General features: G+C 38.8%; 1 protein-coding gene across 4 annotated transcripts in view; it reads right to left on the minus strand.

Annotated features, from left to right (window-relative positions):
* Positions 1-18345, minus strand: part of LOC103476419 (inactive phospholipase D5) — a 51169-nt gene that overhangs the window by 10998 nt on the left and 21826 nt on the right. For 2 of the 4 annotated variants that reach the window (XM_008428737.2, XM_008428738.2), the window contains exon 2: positions 5073-5203. The exons of 1 other annotated variant lie outside the window; for it this stretch is intronic. In XM_008428737.2, the coding sequence (XP_008426959.1) occupies positions 5073-5203 (131 nt within the window). Of the gene's footprint in view, positions 1-3078; positions 3462-5072; positions 5204-18345 lie in introns of those variants that run through there. One more of the 4 variants, XM_017309146.1, reaches the window with a different exon arrangement.

Below are 18345 nucleotides of genomic sequence, written 5' to 3' on the forward strand. Positions count from 1 at the left end.
TTTAGATTAATTGCACACCTGCTCCTGTGACATTTTGATCCTCTTTTTTTGAGCCCTGACATTATTTGGTGGATGAACATGCCAGAACCAGTAACTGTACCAGACAAGAAGTGGCACCTCAGTGTTCACATAACCAGAACATGACTCCAGGACATAATGGTCAGAAAATGTGTTTTAGGTGATAATGTCACAGAATCAAACAGAGAGGCCAGTTGCCAGCTCTCCGCTTCCGAATGTATTCCTGGCTAAAGTAGAGCCGAGTCAGCCTGTGGAAGCTGGCCAAGGGTCAAACTGTTTGACTCACACACTGTTTAATAATAATATCACCCCTAATATGTCCTTATGAAAATGGCAGTCAATAAGTTCAGTGAAGAAATGGCTTCAGTGTAAAACTGGCCAATAGATTCTGAAAGGTTTGATTTCTTTAACTGTAAAGTACATGAAACGAATAGGATTTTCTAGCAACCCGTACCTCAGATTGTGAATACGCAAACAGGCTTGGGCAGCTACAGTGCCCGCTCCGCAACGATAGAAAACAAGGATGGATGGAAAGCAAGTAGAGGAAGGCGTAATCCTATTGAGAAACAAAATGCACTGAGTCTTCTCTAATGGCTTCGAGGTATGATGAATAGTGATTGTGACTGGCTCAAACACCCAGACAGGGCTCTGTATAAAAATCAGACAAAGGAGGGAGGCAGCGGTTGTTTATCCCTGCAGAAGATTCATTGATTTATGCGGCCCGCGCTGTCTGTGGCTGGTTCCCTCCTCTGTAACCCGTCTGTGCAGTCATGGGTGCCATTCAGCCCCAGCAGCAAACAAAGCAGTTGGGTAAACTTCATGCTGCATTTGTGTGTAGAAACAGTCAAACAGGAAGAGAGCGAGATTGTGACTGAACGAAAAAAAACTAAACAATTTTCTTTAAATGATACAACCGGGACATCGTTTCACAATATCACACAGCTGTCAGAGCAGATATGTTTCCATATCGAACACGTAGCACTCAATATAAAAATCACTAGTGAGTGTAAACATGCGGTATATAATTGTGCCATGTGCTTTCTTTCGACTACTGGAGCACTCTCACACTAACAACCTGGGATCCTGCTGGAAATCACAGTGCGGCCGAGTCGAGTCGGCTCTTGACATCGGAAATAAATTATCTGCCCTCTCTCGAGCCGCCCTGGGCTCTCCGTGTGCAGCAGCGAGAACGTTAACACGCAGGCTTCACAACTGCCTCCATCCTACTTCACACAAGGCGTTCAATTTAGTTTTACCAGGGAGGAAAATACCACAGGGGAAAAACTAACTATTTCCATTCAACGGGTGTTCTTTATTTGAGGCTAAAAACCTAGACAAGCTTGCATGATTTTTTTGTGTGTGTGTGTGTTGGACTATTTTTGCTCTTACACTTTTGCTGATAGTGAAATATTTTACACATTTTGAACAAATTAATAGAAATACCAACAATACATTTGTTTTGCAGAAAACAAAATTGAGTTAATTGGAGTTATGGATGCAGGGCAAACCTGTTCACCTGGGTTTTGTTACGTAAGGTTGGGTTTGTGCTATTAGGACAGAAGTTAGGCAAACTTTGGGTCAAGAATTTCGGCCTGGAGTGAAATCAGTTACTTTCACTTCATTTTCATCAACTTAAAAGCTTAAAGGGGCAGTATTGTGTGTTTTCCAGTAGCACTGTGCCAATTTATAGCACAATCAAGAAACTATGTTACTTTCAGTTGTCATAAAAAACTATTTATAACGCCTTGAAATTGGGTCCCTGTCTCTTTTAAAAACTGTTCTTTCTGAATCTTAAAGAAGTCATCATAACATGGCTCCCTTGTTAACCCTTTAACAATGTTTTCACCAGAGTTGCATTGAGAAGTAGCTCGTATAATGAGCTCAGCTCATGGGGAGTTCCACCATGTGTTTGCTAATTCTTGCTGGCTAGTCTGAAGGAATTGATTGGGGGAGCCGCAGGGGAGGGCTGCTCTGGGAGGCAGGAGTTTGGAAGCTTAGAAACTGCAAGTCTGAGGAGGAGCTGTGTCTCAAAGGTGGAGCTAGGTCCACCCAGGCATTTTGCACAGCTGAATGGTTGCCATGGAAATTAAATGATTTATCAAACATGGATGAAAGGTATGTTTTTAATGAGGCAATAACACTATAGCATCATATAAAATAAAATAAAAAAAATCAATTTTACGTAATACTGTCCCTTTAAGAAATGAATTAGGTTAATTATCGTTCACTTTTTAAACTACTTTGAGTAATTAATTGACTTTACTGTACTGTTTTATAAGTAGGATTAATTGAATATGCATTCAATTAATCCTACTTATAAAACAGTATCACGTATCATCCGTATCACGCATGATTCAATTTAAATAATCTATTTTTTCTAAAGAGCCTCAGGACGGCATTTGTTATAAATTGGCGCTATATAAATAAAACTGAATTTAACTGAATTTATTATAGAATGAACAAAGTTCTGATGAAATTGTGTAATTTTACTCTGCCAAAGGCCTACGGAAGCAGAATGGGGAACAATAAAGCTCCGGTCTCTTTCTCTTGGGACACAACTGGTAACTCATCTCACCATGCAATCACAACAGAACACAAAGAAAATTTGCATAGGAAACACAATTATAACATCACAGGAACTCCTGAGTCATTGGTTGTGAGGCTTCAGAGAGCTTTTTCGATGACGAAAGTACATTAGCAGGAACAAAGCAGGAGTCGAAGGTCTGCCGTTTTTAGATTATTCAGAGGAAATTAAGTTAATCATTCAGTTGAGCTACACGTTTGCTTTAACGAAGTGCTTCACTGCTAGCCTGTGTCCCTTCAGCAAAAAGCTTTTTGTAATTATTCATTCAATGCCTCTTAGTTCTTTGTTTCAGTCACACTGCAAACATTATCATTAACCATACAAGTAGCAGGGCACACGTGGAAGTGTTAGAGCGCGGATTTCTGGAACTTCCTTTGAGCGCTCTTGAACGAACGAGACCCCCGTCATCCCTGACAGCGAGCCAATAAAAGCTGATGAATCTGTTCACCAGCCTCGTCTCCCTCCATCTGGCTCACCCTTCTTCAACCTCATCCGTATCTCTCAGCGTGACCCAAGGGGATGCTTCAGTGGACAAGAAAAATTCATTCAGCTTCACAAGTTGGGATTTTGCTTTCAGCCTCAAGTGCGGGGGAGAAGGATGCCTGGTTGAGTTTCCTGAAAGGATGTTAATGTGTGATTTGAGGAAGAGAAGAAGAAGAAAGAGAGAATCGATGGCCACAGACATGAGGGGTGAAGGAAAGAGAGAGAGAGAAGCAATCTGAGGCGGGATGCTAAATTGAACACTGAGGGTCTAATGGTGGAGAACCAGCAGGAAGTGTAGGAGGAGAAAATAAAAACTGCTGTTTCAGCTCAACACCTGCTGATTAGCCGCTTTCACTCGGGACCACCAGGACGTACTGCGGTAGTTTTTAGACTTCCCGTCCCAGGATTCACATTCTTACATTTTGCATCGACTGTATAATTTTTTTCAAAAGTTTTTTCAAACTTTTAGAGCAGATTAGAGCAAGGCTGAAGAATCTACCGCATGGCCAATTAATGAGAAAATGAAACTAGACCAAATTTTTTGTTTCCAATCCAAAAAGCAACTGCACACAGTTGTCACTCATTGTCTTGTGCACATACATAGTACGGTCTTCACTGTTGGCATTCAGGTAGAGATGACAGACATCTGATTGAACATTGAGATTTTCCGGTGACTGTTTCTGAATAATAAAATGCTTTTGACACATTTTAGTGTTGTGCCACATCGGAGAGCTCTCTGCTGTAACATTTTTTCACCGACTACAAAATAAACTGCACTCACTAAAACGTCATGTGATCATTGTAGTAGTCGTGGCTGTAAACCAAACATAGTTCAGGATTCCTTCTGTTTTATTATTCTTACATAGACAATAGACTCAAGCTCAGCACAAGAGACTTTCTTAGATTATTTCACAGCAAAAGACGTATAATCACCCACTTAGGAGGGAGGTTTCATTCTGCCTTTCAGTCTGGAGTTAAGCCTAAGCAAGATAATGGAGTTTGAATAAACAATTTGTTTCAGACCAGAAACAAGAATTGCTTCATCCGTCTTCCAAAGCCCCAGCATTTTGTCAGTCATTATCGATTGCTCTTAACTTAATGTTCCTCAAGGTTTCATCAGAGAGAGAGAGAGGGAGAGAGAGAGGTTTTGTATATGATATTTATCATTTATACAACAGTGACTGTCAGATTTTAATGTGAAAAATGTTTGTGTCAAACACCGTTGTGATAGTTTTTATGCAACTTCTGGGTTTTGGTATATATATTTTTTGTTGTTTTAGAGGAAAATAGCAACAGAAACATTTCAAAATACAACCCTGGCCACCAAGTTTATTATCTTGCCATTTATGTTGATCCACAGAAAAATGCATGTTATTAAGCAGGTCTAAAACTGAGGAAGTAAAGCAGATTCCTGCTCTTGTTTTGTAAAGTAAAGTTCCAGTTTGAATACCACGTGTGTATTGGGATGAAGGGTGTGAAATTCACAGTGATCAGCTTCATCAGGACTGTGATATCGCCAAGTATTTTTTATTTATGTATAAACTGACCATCTGTGAATTAGCAAAACTAATGTCTGTATTTCTGCGTTTAACCTCTGTAATCACTTTGTGTTAAACTTGATTCTGTGGAAAAATGCTCTATGATACAGTTTATTTGATCGATAAATTAGTCATTTTGTGAAAGATGTTGTTTATTTTTACTCATTTTATTATTTGAAAATGCTGACTTGCAACATATTGGTTCACTACAACAATGCACATACCCTCACAGCTAAGGTCAGTTTAGAAAGACCAAGTAACCTAGCAGTCCTGAGAACATGCAAAGTCCATGCAGAAAGACCCCGGGCCAGGATTTGAAGCAAAAATTGGTTTAAATCAATACTTATTTATATTTAGGTACCCCTTTTTGGCAGCTCCACCAACTGATCACTGGCTTCAGGTATCAGAACAGAAGCGTCACAAGAAACCTCTGCTTCAGCAGATCTCACCTGCAGTTACTGGAACACTCTTCCTCCGTTTCTTCATCTTCTCCCCAAATATCCACTGCCGAGAAAATCAACGCCATAAGCACAGCGAAGCAGCACACCAAGGCAAATATCACAATGCACTTCTGCTGAGACTGCAAGAAAGATGGAAAAAAAACAACAAAAAAAAACCAAAAAAACACCAGATCGATTACTGAGGTTTATTTTCTGCTCCTGAACACTATTGTAAAATAAAAGCCAGACCAAAATTCCCCAACCTTAACTTCTAATAGGTGGCTGGCCGACAGAACTGATTTACTGCGCAGCACTGCAGGTCACAGCATGATGGAGGAGAGTTCAACACAAGTCTGTTGTGTCATATGTGACCTCAGAACATCAGATCTAAATTTAAACACGGTGCATGAATTAAGATGGATAAGGGCTCTAAAAGAGTAGTCGGTAAAAAAAACAAAAAAAAAAACACTTTTAGCAGAAAAAGACAAGATAAATCACCTGCAGATTTTACGCTGTTTTTGTCAAGAATACAACATGTTTGGAGTCATTCCAATATGGCAGAGAAGAAAGTGGGCTTCATTATGATCTGTAGTGATGTTGAAAACTGGAAGGGTGCTGAAATACTAGCTGATGTAGCTGCTCATCGTCATCTCTGCTTTCTCGTCTTTATAAGTAACCCACAAAGTACTACATAACGGGGTAAAACATTTTAAAGACACGTGAAACAAAAAGCAGGTGCAACGATTAAAAAAACAACAACTTCCAAATGGATAGATGGACGATTAGAAAAATGAAAAATAGGTTTTCTGCCACGCTAATTAGGAAAAAAATACATTGATAATGAGAAATTAAGTATTGCTTATTTGTTAATCTACTTTTTCAGAGGTCATTGCAGATTTTAGGAAAAGAACACAAACTATCTGGAGCCCACCCCTTTACAAACAGAGCATAATCCATTATTGGTGACAGGTTGTGGGAATTTGTTCCCGTTTCTTCCAAAGGATTTGTCCCTGGAGGAACAGAAGACCTTTGAAAGAGATGTAATATATTCTGTTGGAGATCGTTACGAGGAAAAAGCCTACAATTCTAGCGTGTGGTGTGATTTTGGCTTGGTACCATCTTGCTGTGCATCTACATTCTATATTAGATTTATCCTTTTTGTTCATGTTTTTGTTGGTTTTGACATTTTCCATATACTTTAAATTCAGCCAGGCCTCTGCTGTGTCTCCAGTCGCAGTTTCTAACACTGAACTTCTCTTCTCCACGCAGCAGTAGATGTGTATCTGTAGGTGATCCAGTTTCAACTGGGTGTAACAACAAATACTGTGCTGTGGCAAGGACCGGGTAGTTATCATTCCCTCTTGTTTACTCCCTCCAGGACATGTTAGAGCGATTGTAATGAGGTGGCCTTCTGCAGGCTGGATTTAAAGTGGAGGTGAAGGATGAGTATGGTTGAAGCAGGAACGTTTTTTTTTTTTTTTGTTTGTTTTTTTTTGTCCACATTTTGGCACAGCGTCATGGACAATATATGGCATGTCAAGCCAAAATATCAACCTTTAATAGTCTGAGCTCATTAAAGACTGAACCATTATTTACTCCTGGGTGAGTTTCTGAAATTACATAATCCATCTATATTTTCATAGGTTGACAAAAAACCTTAAACAAATAAATTATTATTTTTTCAAAACATTCACTTTATGTAAAATTCTCAGCTTTCTTTTGTATCATAAACAGAGGTTTAGTGTTTTACATTTGTTGCCCCACGGCTCTATACAATGAGTCAGAAATGGAACGATGAATTAATTAACTCTAAGATGTTTTTCTTTTACTTTATTTAAAGTCAGTTTTTGTTTTATTATATACTTTTTCTTTTAGATTTCAATGTGAGTTTATAAGCCAAAGCAACTCACAATAATTCAACTATTGAATGGACATTGCAATAGAATTATTTATATTTCTTTTTACCAAAAATCATAACTTATGTTTTATACCAATTTATTAAGTTTAGATATTTCACAAGCCAAATCTTCTGTAGTAATTTTTTAATAATTCCCAGAAAAAAATATATTTGTGTCATTAGCAAAAGGAATGTGCAACATTCTTGCACACTTTACAAATGTTAATTTACCAAGCAAGAAGTTTTGGTCCTAGCACTGAACCCTGGTGGACTCCACATTTAATCATTCAAAGACCTAATTTTTAAATGACAATCTGTCAGTTTTCTGAAGAACCAGAGGAACAACAAAACAATATAAATGATAAGAGATGAGGCTCACCTCTAAGTCTTCTCATATGTATAGGAGAAAGTGTTTACTGTTGACAGAAAAATCATTTGCACTTTGACAAAAACAGTACTTTCACTTTTCACAATATTTGCAGTGAGAAATACCTGTTTTTATCTAAATGAGAATTATTTCTACACAGTACAAAAATAGTATTATTTTTTGCCCTTGTACCACTGCAGCCTCTTCGTTCTGTAACTCTGTTCAGAAAGATGCTGGCACTTTAACCCAGCAGCACCCCTCAATTACTCATAAAACAATAATAAATGTCACCTGATCCACCTCAAACCTGCCAGATGAGCTCAAACTAATTACTCGTGAACATCACGGACCATTAGCACAGTCAGCTAAACTCATTATTCTCAGAGACAAAACTCGCATAAGGCAGAACCTTTGTGAGGACGCACAAGCACAAAGGATTCATTAGTTTACCGTGTGAGAAATGTATGTGTTTGGGTCTTCGCATGGAAGATAAATTAATCCAAAAAAAAAAACAATTGGCAATGAATTTCCCAATGAGATGTTACAGAAAGGTGGCAACTCACAGAACTACTTATCAAAACAAGGGCTTTCGTAAACAATGCATACACACCAAAACAAGGCATAAGCCTTTTTCCCCTGAATGTGCACACCTCATGCATTCTTGATAGCAAGCATACACATTTTATGATCTCCATGGATTATTAAAAGATGCATCATTACCTGAAACTTTGCAGGTTGAGAAATTGTGGCTGGAATACTGTGAAACTAAACAGATGGGTCCTGCACCATTGATATTGAGGCTAGATAAGGGAGTCAAAATTATCATCATTTCAGAGTTGATGTTTGAAATGAATGACGTACTGTCTGTAAAACAGTACAATCAACAAGTTTGATTGAAAAACGGTCAGAGACCTGGGAGGAGATGGAAACTTCATTCTCCACCTTTGCACTTCACAGGAGCACACTCAGCAAACATTCAAAAGGTAAATGGAGGTCAGATCAAAACCTATCAGTCAACTGAGCCAAATGTCAGCAAAGACAGGCAGCTGTATATGAAAGCCCACCTGTGGGAGAGCTGCCTGCCTCTGGTACTTCTCAGTATTTCTTCGAGGCTACATTTGGTGTTGGACACAAGTGAGCATGTAGGGCAAATCCACAAAGAGGTCACTCAGGTACATCCTACGGACAAAGTAACTGACTCCTCAACGCAGCCGGAGATCAATGCGTCTTCAATTACAGAAAGTAGACTGCAGAGACAGTTGTTTGAGAAGTAGGCCAGAAATAGACACAAAAGTACACCTTTCATGTATGGGAATTTTTGTATTTTCCTCTGGCTGCGTCTGACACTTTGTATGCGCTGTTTACATTTATTTTCAGGTCGCAGTGGCTCAGGAGGTGGGGGTTCATCCAGTAACCGGTGGGTTGCTGGTTCAAACTCTGTCCTTCTCAGTCATTTTGCCAACGTGTCTTTGGGAAAGACCCTTCTGACCAACACACTGGTGGTGACACAGATTGAACGGCACCGCCACTTCTTCCAGTCTTTCCCACTGCAGCTGTGGCTATAATGCAGGCATTATAACCACATTTTAAAAATGTAGGCATTTTTAAAGGCACTGAGAAAAACAAAACTGCCTATGGAAAGTTATGGGGTGGATATATATTTGTCTACAGACAGATGCTGGTCGACCGACTTCCAGACAGGCTGTTGTGACGTGGAAATGATAGTAGACAGCTATCATTGACAAAACAAATCAGCATCTTTGCAGCTCATTTCAAAGCCCATCATGCAATTCACCACATAAATAACAGGTAATTTGTTTGTCCAAACACTGTCGGAGTCAGCGCCCAGGGTCCAACACATGCGCCGACGCTGTCACCCAGAATTACACACCTTAAGCAACAATTGTAAATGTTTGAATCCAACTAAATGGCAAAACACAGATTGAGCTTTATTGCTCTGTTAAGTGCCTATTTGTCTCATTTAGGCTCCAATAAATACATTGGGCACAGAAAGCCTGAGTGACTTGCAAAGCAATTTGACGGAATCATAAATGCAACGATTGAATCAAATTGCTTTCTGTTTTTTTTGGCTCCCCATGGCCCATTTAAAAAAAAAAAAAAAAAAAAAAAAAAAGGTCTGTGCAACGTGAAAGGCAGCTTGCCACTTTTCCTCACCCGAAAACAAACACACTAAAACTGTTTATGTCTCCCCCGTCTGTCGGCCCTCTTGGCATGCAGACGGGTGAAGGCCAGAGCAGAGAAGGTGGATGTTTACATGCTCACATCAGAGGCAGCCGTATTAAACAGAGACCGTGTCCTGCTCTCCCTCCAACTCCTGGCTGAGCGTCCATTAATCTGCTCCGTACGATCTGTCAAATGAACAGGATCGTTCCTCTCACCAAAGTGTAAAGTGGAAAAGTCTGTTTTCCTGAGCTCCGGGAACAAAACTGCTCAAGTCTCTTTGCCCTGAGCTACGTCAGCAGATATAGAAAAAAAAGGGTTGAACTAAAGCAGGTTCTCGTCGAAAATAGTGCAGAGAGCAGATAAGTTTGTGACACCCTGCAGATTTCGAGGCTCGTTTTAAAGTAATTCTAAAGAGTGCCAGCAGAGAGGGAGAATAAGTTTCTCCCCAGGAGAGAATGAGGAATGCATCGCTGTCCCAATTATCTGCCTATGTTGTTGTTCCCCGTGTCCTGAGGCGACAGAGCAAATCCAGTCAACGCAAACAATACAACAGTCTAACTACAAAGAAAATGTCCTGGTATGATTTGTCCAGCAAGCGTTTAGTCCAGCAGAGGTTGCGCTGATCTTTGAACGTTTGTACGGAGCCACGGTGGAAAGCGTCTTCTCTGTTTAATGGACAGCGTAGAATGATGTTACTGCAGTGGAGAATAAGCAATCACACACTTTCAAACAAACACAAAGCCAAAAATGTTAAGCATTACCGATTCTTCTAGCTGTTTTTAAATCAAATGCATTTGACTTCTGTAATCAGCTCTATTAAGTCATAACAGCTTTTTTTTGTCTACTCAAAAATCTAAGTATATTGGTTAGGTGTGAAAGAAAACCTTTTATTATAAAAACTTAGTTTTTATTATTTATCCTGTTAATTACCTGTTAAAGAGATTGTGTTAACCTTGCCAAATCACACTGTGACATTTGAGTAATTGTAACTCAATCCCCTTTGTGATCACACCGTTTTGTGATCTAAACGGTATTTTGCATCGCAGCTACTGAAATTGTGTGGAATGCAAATTGTTAAGAACATTTGATGTAATCCGACTAAAAGGATTTTTTTTATGATTATTTATCTTTATAATTCATCAAAAATACAACAAAAGTAGTAAGATGTTGCACAACATGTACATGAGAAGGAAACCAATTGACTTTTCACAAAACAGAATGCAGTTTTTTCTTTCTTCACAGCAGTGACAGGGACTTTGAAAAGTTTTCTAACTGTTGAAACTGAATTTGATTTCAATGTTTTCCCAGTTTAACCATGTTTTCTGTCTAAAAGTCAACGTAGAACAAAGAACAAACAAATTTGCACACACCATGTCTGCAGGAAACGAGGAAGTCGGCTACAGCTGCAGTTGTCTTTGGTTGAAGGAAACCTTTCATATGTCCATCAGCAGGAGAGAGGTCAGGCTTTGGTGTCAATCCATCAGCATCGCAGAACAAAAGCTCCATTGCATTCTCTAGTTTTGTGACCACATTCAAAAATAAACACTTACAGTAATCTTGACGTAGCGTTCGTTCCCCTCCTGATGCTAAACAGGATGCAATAAAGTCCTCCTACATGGGGGTTCTGCACTAAACGTTACTGCAGCGTGACTTTCTCATGTCGTCCACAGCTCACATTTCTCTTCTAGCCATAAACGGATTTGTCATGCAGTTTGATTTGTGGACGAGGATCAACTCTTACTTGTTTATTGTGTCAGGGAAACGGCGTGTTAACCTGAATATTTAAATCCTGACCTGCACAGAAAACAGGAGCGCTGCTTCACAGAGTTTGTGTCGTGTTCTTTATCGTGGTGTCAAAGTGCGTCACCGGCCGCTGGAGAAAAGACGCAGAGCAATCTCAGTACTTAGCGCTGCAACAAGATCAAATAAACAACCTGATCTGGTGGATAGGTTAGTAGACCTTAACCCTCCTGTTGTCCTCGGGTCAAAATGGCCGAGATTTGTATGTGTTTTCCCTATACACAGAAAATGAGGACAACAAGAGGTACTTTGTCCAGATTCAACCTTTACTTCCTCTGGAAAGTGACGTCAAACACTGACAAGGAGAACTGAACCATTAAATGTAAAAATCTCTTTTAAAAAGCTCTGACTAATTCAATTCAGCTCAATGGTGCTTTTGCACACGAATTAGATTAGATTTAGATGTTGATTATAGCAGTAATTTGTATAATTTTTGCTGTTTTGTAATGTTGATACAATGTGATATGTTGCTCTTAGCATTCTCTCACATTGTGATGATTTTGGACAGCTATTGTTACCGTTGCGGTGCTTTTAGCTAGCTACATAACAGAAAATAAATAAAGAAATAAAGGTTATGTACAGTAAGTTACATCAGCACTTACAGCACCAAGCTCTTAACGACTTAGAATAGACAAGAGAGAAGCAAGCTGGACTGCTGATTCAGGGAAATCTAATAAATCAAAGAACACTGCTAGCAAGAGCAGTGTAGAATCGACGAATGATTCACTGCAGATGAGTAGAAGAAAATCAAGTTTGGTCTGATGGGTTCTTTGAATAAGAGAGTGGAGGCTTAAAGACTGACTCGTCTGTCTGCTGTTTATTTTGAATATGAAAAACAACATTCACCACAACATTCACCACAACAACATTCACCACAACATTCACCACAACAACATTCACCACAATTAAATCAGTTGTCGACAAATGACTGGTTTATTCTGCGGTTTGAAACTTAAACTGACTCTCTGTCTTTTATTTCTTAGTGTTCTGTTTCCTTATTATGCAAAACTTTTTTTTCCCTTTTAACATAAGAATCACAGCATTGGGAACTAAACTTTATCGAAGGAGAATTTCTGCAACGCCAGCCTGACTTTTCAATGCGTCTCCAGCCTGTCGGTTTGTTTGTGTATCCTTATCCATATAGGTACGGCAGCATTTAATAAGATGGAGGTGCCGAAAGACTGACAGCAAGGGAGCAAAATCTGACAGCACGCTGCCATGTTCCCCAAGTAAGTGCTGAGGAAGCAGGTTGTCTTTGTGTCTCTGAGTTTAGTGTCGATCCCTCAGGAAAAAAAAACAACAAAAAAAACCCCCAGCAAGAACTGCATTTCAGTTTCTCAGAAATGAAAAAAACTTGACTTTTTTTTTTTTTACCAATTCTGTAGCATTTTGTGTTTTGAAATAATCAAGCTAGTAATCCATCCATCCATCCATCCATCCATCCATCCATCCATCCATCCATCCATCCATCCATCCATCCATCCATCCATCCATCCATCCATCCANCATCCATCCATCCATCCATCCATCCATCCATCCATCCATCCATCCATCCATCCATCCATCCATCCATCCATCCATCCATCCATCCATCCATCCATTGTCATTGTCCTTATATAGCACATTTCAGTAATCTCTTTTTCTATTTTTTAGTGTCACATTTAATCTTCATCAACAGAGCCATATTATTTATCATACATGATAAAACATTCTGTCATTTTATTTTTTTTACTAAATATCAAACCTGTATGGACAATTCTAGCGACTAAAGAAAACTGCAGTTTAATTACTCACTTCAACTTGAAACTTATAATTATTTATAGTATCTATAGTATAGAATAATTCAATTTTATTAAAGAAGAATAGAGTTATTCTTCTTTCATAGAAGAAGAATAACTCTTCTTCTAAAATTATATTTTTATATAAACAAGAATGGAGTTATTCTTCATTATTATTATTATTATTATTATTATTATTATTATTATTGTTATTATTATTATTATTATTATTATAATGCTACAGGTGAACATCAGCAAACCTGTTACCTGCAAACCCACAACAGCCGTTGAAGATGCAGAAAGTACTGTCGACCATCTACAGCTCGTTACCATAGTGACTGGACACAGGTAGTTGCAGAGACATTGTCGGATGATGATCTGGTTTTGAGTTTTGTTGTAAAGTGCCCTCCCTTCTTAATCCTGCATGTCCTAGATGTATTTTTAGAGTCTTTGATCAAGGTAAAGTCAGTGTTTTATGGAGGCGTTTATGGAGATGGAGGTACAAAAATAGCCCCCTGTAAATTCATCAAAGCTGAAGGGAAGGGTAATAAAGCAACACTCAAAAGCAGTAAGTCAGTCACAGCCCACATGCGAGTATTTAGGCATAGTTCCTTATTAAAGGGCATAAAACATGTTTGGTTTTGTAACCTTGGCTCTGATCTCTTTACGCCATTGCCATGGTGCTAAACGTGTCATGGTGTGCGGAGTGTGTTTGCATGGCCTGCGTGTGTGTGGGTTGGGGAAGGGTGGTGAAGAGATGGACAATGGGTAGACAGCAGGTGTGGTGTCTACCCACACCTGCTGTGGGTTGCATGAAACCCACATAAAATCCCCAACTCACTCTGCATTTCATGCAGAGTGAGTTGGGAATTTTAACAGCTTACATAGATCATGTTTGAAGTGTGAAAGAAAACTATCGGAGGTCGCTTGATAAACAAGCAACCTCTGCAGAATCAGCAGAAAAATTTATTTGTAGTAAAATCTGTATCATAAAATTATCCTCGTTACTAAGATTCAACATAGCTCAGGTTCACACCGTACGTGTAAATATGTAAATACCTTGTTTCCCACTTATTACAAAATGACATACATTTCACAATAACTTAAGGAAGCACAATAACCATAGAACGCGATAATCGCAGAAAGCAAGTGGCATGTTGAAAAAGGAGTGAGAAGAAGCATCGTTTATTGTATTTCCCCTTTGTTCAACAAAAAACAACAATACTTATAAAATATTGTACACTATTCAACCAGAAATAGAAAAACAGAAGCGCCAAATGCCTCAAGTAGCTAAAACTGCTGCTAAGATTGTTCACCTGGTGTTATTGTGTGTTTTTCGTGTTATTTTTAGTCAATTTAATAAGTTTTCAGACTAATTGACATTCCTGAAGAAACACTCTGAGAGTTGAATGAATATCCTTAATGCTTAGACCTGATGTATTTTAGTGAATCAGACTCTAAAGCTCACACAGAGCCTGGTGGAGACATCGAGTAATTGTACAGAAAGAAAACAATCAGGTGGGTTCATGGTAATCAATATACCTATCACAACTTTTAGCAATAGTACATATTTTAATGCTATCATGTAGGCCTAACGTGAAATAAACTCCACGCTTACACTGCATTACATGAAATGCACGGCCACCTGCCTGCTCATGTTATGCAAAACGAGGTCAAATCGGACATCTAACCGCAGGAGAGTTGTCGAGAGAACCAATGTCTTCAGCCGGACTGATGCTCAGGCAGACATGTGACACTTCAAATCTGCTGATGAAACTTGTTTTATGTAGATCTGACTTGAGTAACTAATCATTTTCTATTTGCAGATAAGCAGCAAAAAAAAAAAGGTCTCCTGCTTGGCACAGAACAAGATAGAAGTGAAAAACAATGTATCTGTTTAACCTGAAAACCAGTTTGCTGCATCCTATGCACCACTACAGCCGGTCAGCGATAAGCTCCTGTGGACTCTTAAGAAAATTGACACAAGATGTTTGGCTGCTTTATCCAGGGCTGCTGCTCTCTGCCAGCTGCAGACGCAGTCGGACAGCTCTGCCTTTCCTGAATGCGATCAAACAGTTTTTATAAGCAGATGACTTCCTGGTAAGAGGACTCACGGAGGAAGCAGGTTGGTTTTATGAGGATTTCTTACTGTCCGGGTAATGAGATTTTTCAGAAACAGAGCCAGAGATAAAGCCTCGAGGAGGAGTAGGAAATATCTCCCAGACTAGAATCAGTAAATCAAGTTAAAAGTTGAAACCTTGGGCGCTGAAATTATTTGGCAGATGGCCCTTTTTCCATTTCTGGTAAATCTGAATGAGAAATAATCGCCTCGGCTCGACGCGGCTGGTTAAATCAAAGGAAGGAGTAGATGAACAGATTCCGGGTTCTTGGTTTGTGATGGCTGAAAGCCCAGAGCTGCATGACTTTGAAGATTTTTGTTTTTCCACTATCAGTCTGTTTAACTGCTCTGTCCAGTCTGACGCATGCATGGAAACGCTCACTTTCGCTCCACAGACAGTGGGGAGCTTCTTAAAAACACACATAATATGAATGATTTACATTATACAAAAAAAAAAAAAAAAGGTATGTGTAAATTTATTCGGTATCGACCGTGATTATATTGCTATCCACCGCATATCAATCACAATTAGAGTTTTGCAACATGGAAGCAAATCCAGAGCAAACTAATTCAATTATATTAAAGCAGATTATTGTGTTAGAACGGGAAAGAGCAACGTCTGATTGAATTTCTGGCAGTTCTTGAAAATGTTAAGCTTCTTAATAAACCTTATCAAGCATTCTCACTCTCACCCTACACTGTGGGAAATTGAATATAACACAATGACGCTGCTGTGATGGTCCACACAACATCACAGTAGTCACTATAATCAATCATTTTCATATATAATAAGCTGCTCAATGCCTCAACTGTTACCTGGGACATAATCTGATCATTTAGAGAGAAAGGATTCATTTATTTTTGTACAACTGATACTGAAACTATGTGAGCAGCATAAATCATGAACATATAGCAGAAATAGTATTTGAAATACTAAAATACAGATTTTTATCTCAGTAAATGCAAGAATCTTTTTTTTTTGGTTGAAATTGTTAGCTTTAAATGAATTATGTCAGTAGTTTCTAAACATTTACAGTTGTGGTTTAGGTTTCGAAACTTGTATAAGTTGTAAATAATCTGTAAATATTATCACAACAAATTGTGATAATATTTACAGATTTCCATGTTATGAACAAAGATGATGTTAATTACGATGAGCTCTTCTTCCATTTTTGTTCATTCCCAGTTGTCGGATGCTTTTGGGAACCATAAACACTTGGTGCATAATCATGGCAACCCCTAATCCCTACTAAATCCTTTATATAGAAACACAATACACCGAGGAGAGGAGTGACTTAGCAGCTCAAATGTTCTGCAACTGCAAAGACCCTTATCTCTTCTTGTGTCTTTGTCTCCACTGTTTTCACTAAGGTTAAGTTCTCGCTTCCTGCCACACAATTTTTGAATATATGTTATTGCACAGAGTGCAAACGCAGCGACCTCGACCGCTGGTTTTAAGATGCTTCTTCATATCTTCGCCTGCATTCTGATTCTTGCTTGTGCACTGCAGTTTATAACAGCCTCGAAACAAAAACCACGGCCTCACGGAGATGTGATCCCGTTACCTCTAAATCGAATTAAAACCACAAAAAAACAGTCTTACTTCCCGAACGACGTCTTGTCTATCTTGTCAATTTTTATTCATCTTGACTTCATCCTTTTTGTTTTACTTGAGCAGTTTGACATTTGGGAATTTATTCCGCTGGCAAAAGTCAGACTGGAAAATCAATTGCGACTCTTATGTCTGAGCAACAAGCCAGAAGGAAATGCCCATTAGCCAAGATTAACTAAAGATGAAAGAGAGCAGGGAGCACCAGCTGCAATCTGTGTGGGAAATGGACAAAACAACCCTGATAGAGTTACTGCATGAGACGACAAATAGCACAATTCTTTACATGAATGTACATTAAACTCACAGAATGTGTTCAGTTCTAAGGTTTCACCTTCGTAGCCTCAGTTTAGCTGCGATCCACAAACTAAATAAAGTCCAGACGTGAGACGTGAAGCCATTATAACGATGTGCTTTAAAGTGCAAAGCCAGGTTGCCGAGCAACATCTCCACAAGCTCCTCTCTAACAACACAATAGAGTGTTTTGAAATATTAAATTAATACATCTTTTCTCAGAGATTCTTGCTGTTTCATTAACTATGGACTGGTGGTCCGTTTAAAAGCATCTCCGCTCTGAAATGCCTAACAGGGCGAAAAATAAATTTTTCTTTCCAGGGGGTTGAAGATTCGCTTTCAGTTTTCTTCTTCATCCCCAAACAGTTCACCTCGGCTCAGTGTGAGATTTATATACACCTATTTTACACAAGAGTGGAAGAAAAATATATATAAAAAAACAGGAAAAACAAATATTCATCTTCAGTTGATTGGTTTTATAAATAACAACTGATTTTCAAACCGAAGCTGGAGGATGTTTCCTTGATCTCCGTTTGTTTTAGCATGAGCTGAAGTTTTTCATATTTTAGTCCTCAAAGGGAAATAAACTACACACAACATCAAATCAGCCCCGTACATCTTTACAGCGGTAGCTGTAATGTTAAAAAAAAAAACAAGATTTGAAAAAGTTTTACTTCATCTCTTACATTCCTTGCCTTTCAACTGAGTTTTATTGCTTTTCATTTCTTATCCAACGACTATGCAGTGGAATAAAAGCCTCTTTTCTCTCTTTTTCTCTCCTTGCGTGACCCGGGGATGTGTTTAAAATCGAACTCATCACATAAAATGGCTTGAGTTTGAATCCATGTTGCCTTCTATCTTCAAACCAAGAGAAGCTACAAAAACAAGGTCACGATTCACAGACTATTCTAGTTTAATTATTCACTTTTATAATCCGGCAGCTTTGAGTTTAGTTTGACTCGTAAGATCAAAGATGAGCAAATTATTTAAGGCCGAGTATCTGATCTGACCCATCCTACAAATGTTTCAAAAGGATTTTTTAACACAGATTCTGAGCTGTAATCTCCAATAGTGATTAAAAACATGCAAAGTAAAAATAGTATTGATTTTTAAGAAGCTTTCAGGTATTCTGCTTTCTAATCCATCCATCCATCCATCCATCCATCCATCCATCCATCCATCCATCCATCCATCCATCCATCCATCCATCCATCCATCCATCCATCCATCCATC

Source organism: Poecilia reticulata, linkage group LG15 (genome assembly GCF_000633615.1).
Source record: "Poecilia reticulata strain Guanapo linkage group LG15, Guppy_female_1.0+MT, whole genome shotgun sequence".
NCBI lineage: Eukaryota > Metazoa > Chordata > Actinopteri > Cyprinodontiformes > Poeciliidae > Poecilia > Poecilia reticulata.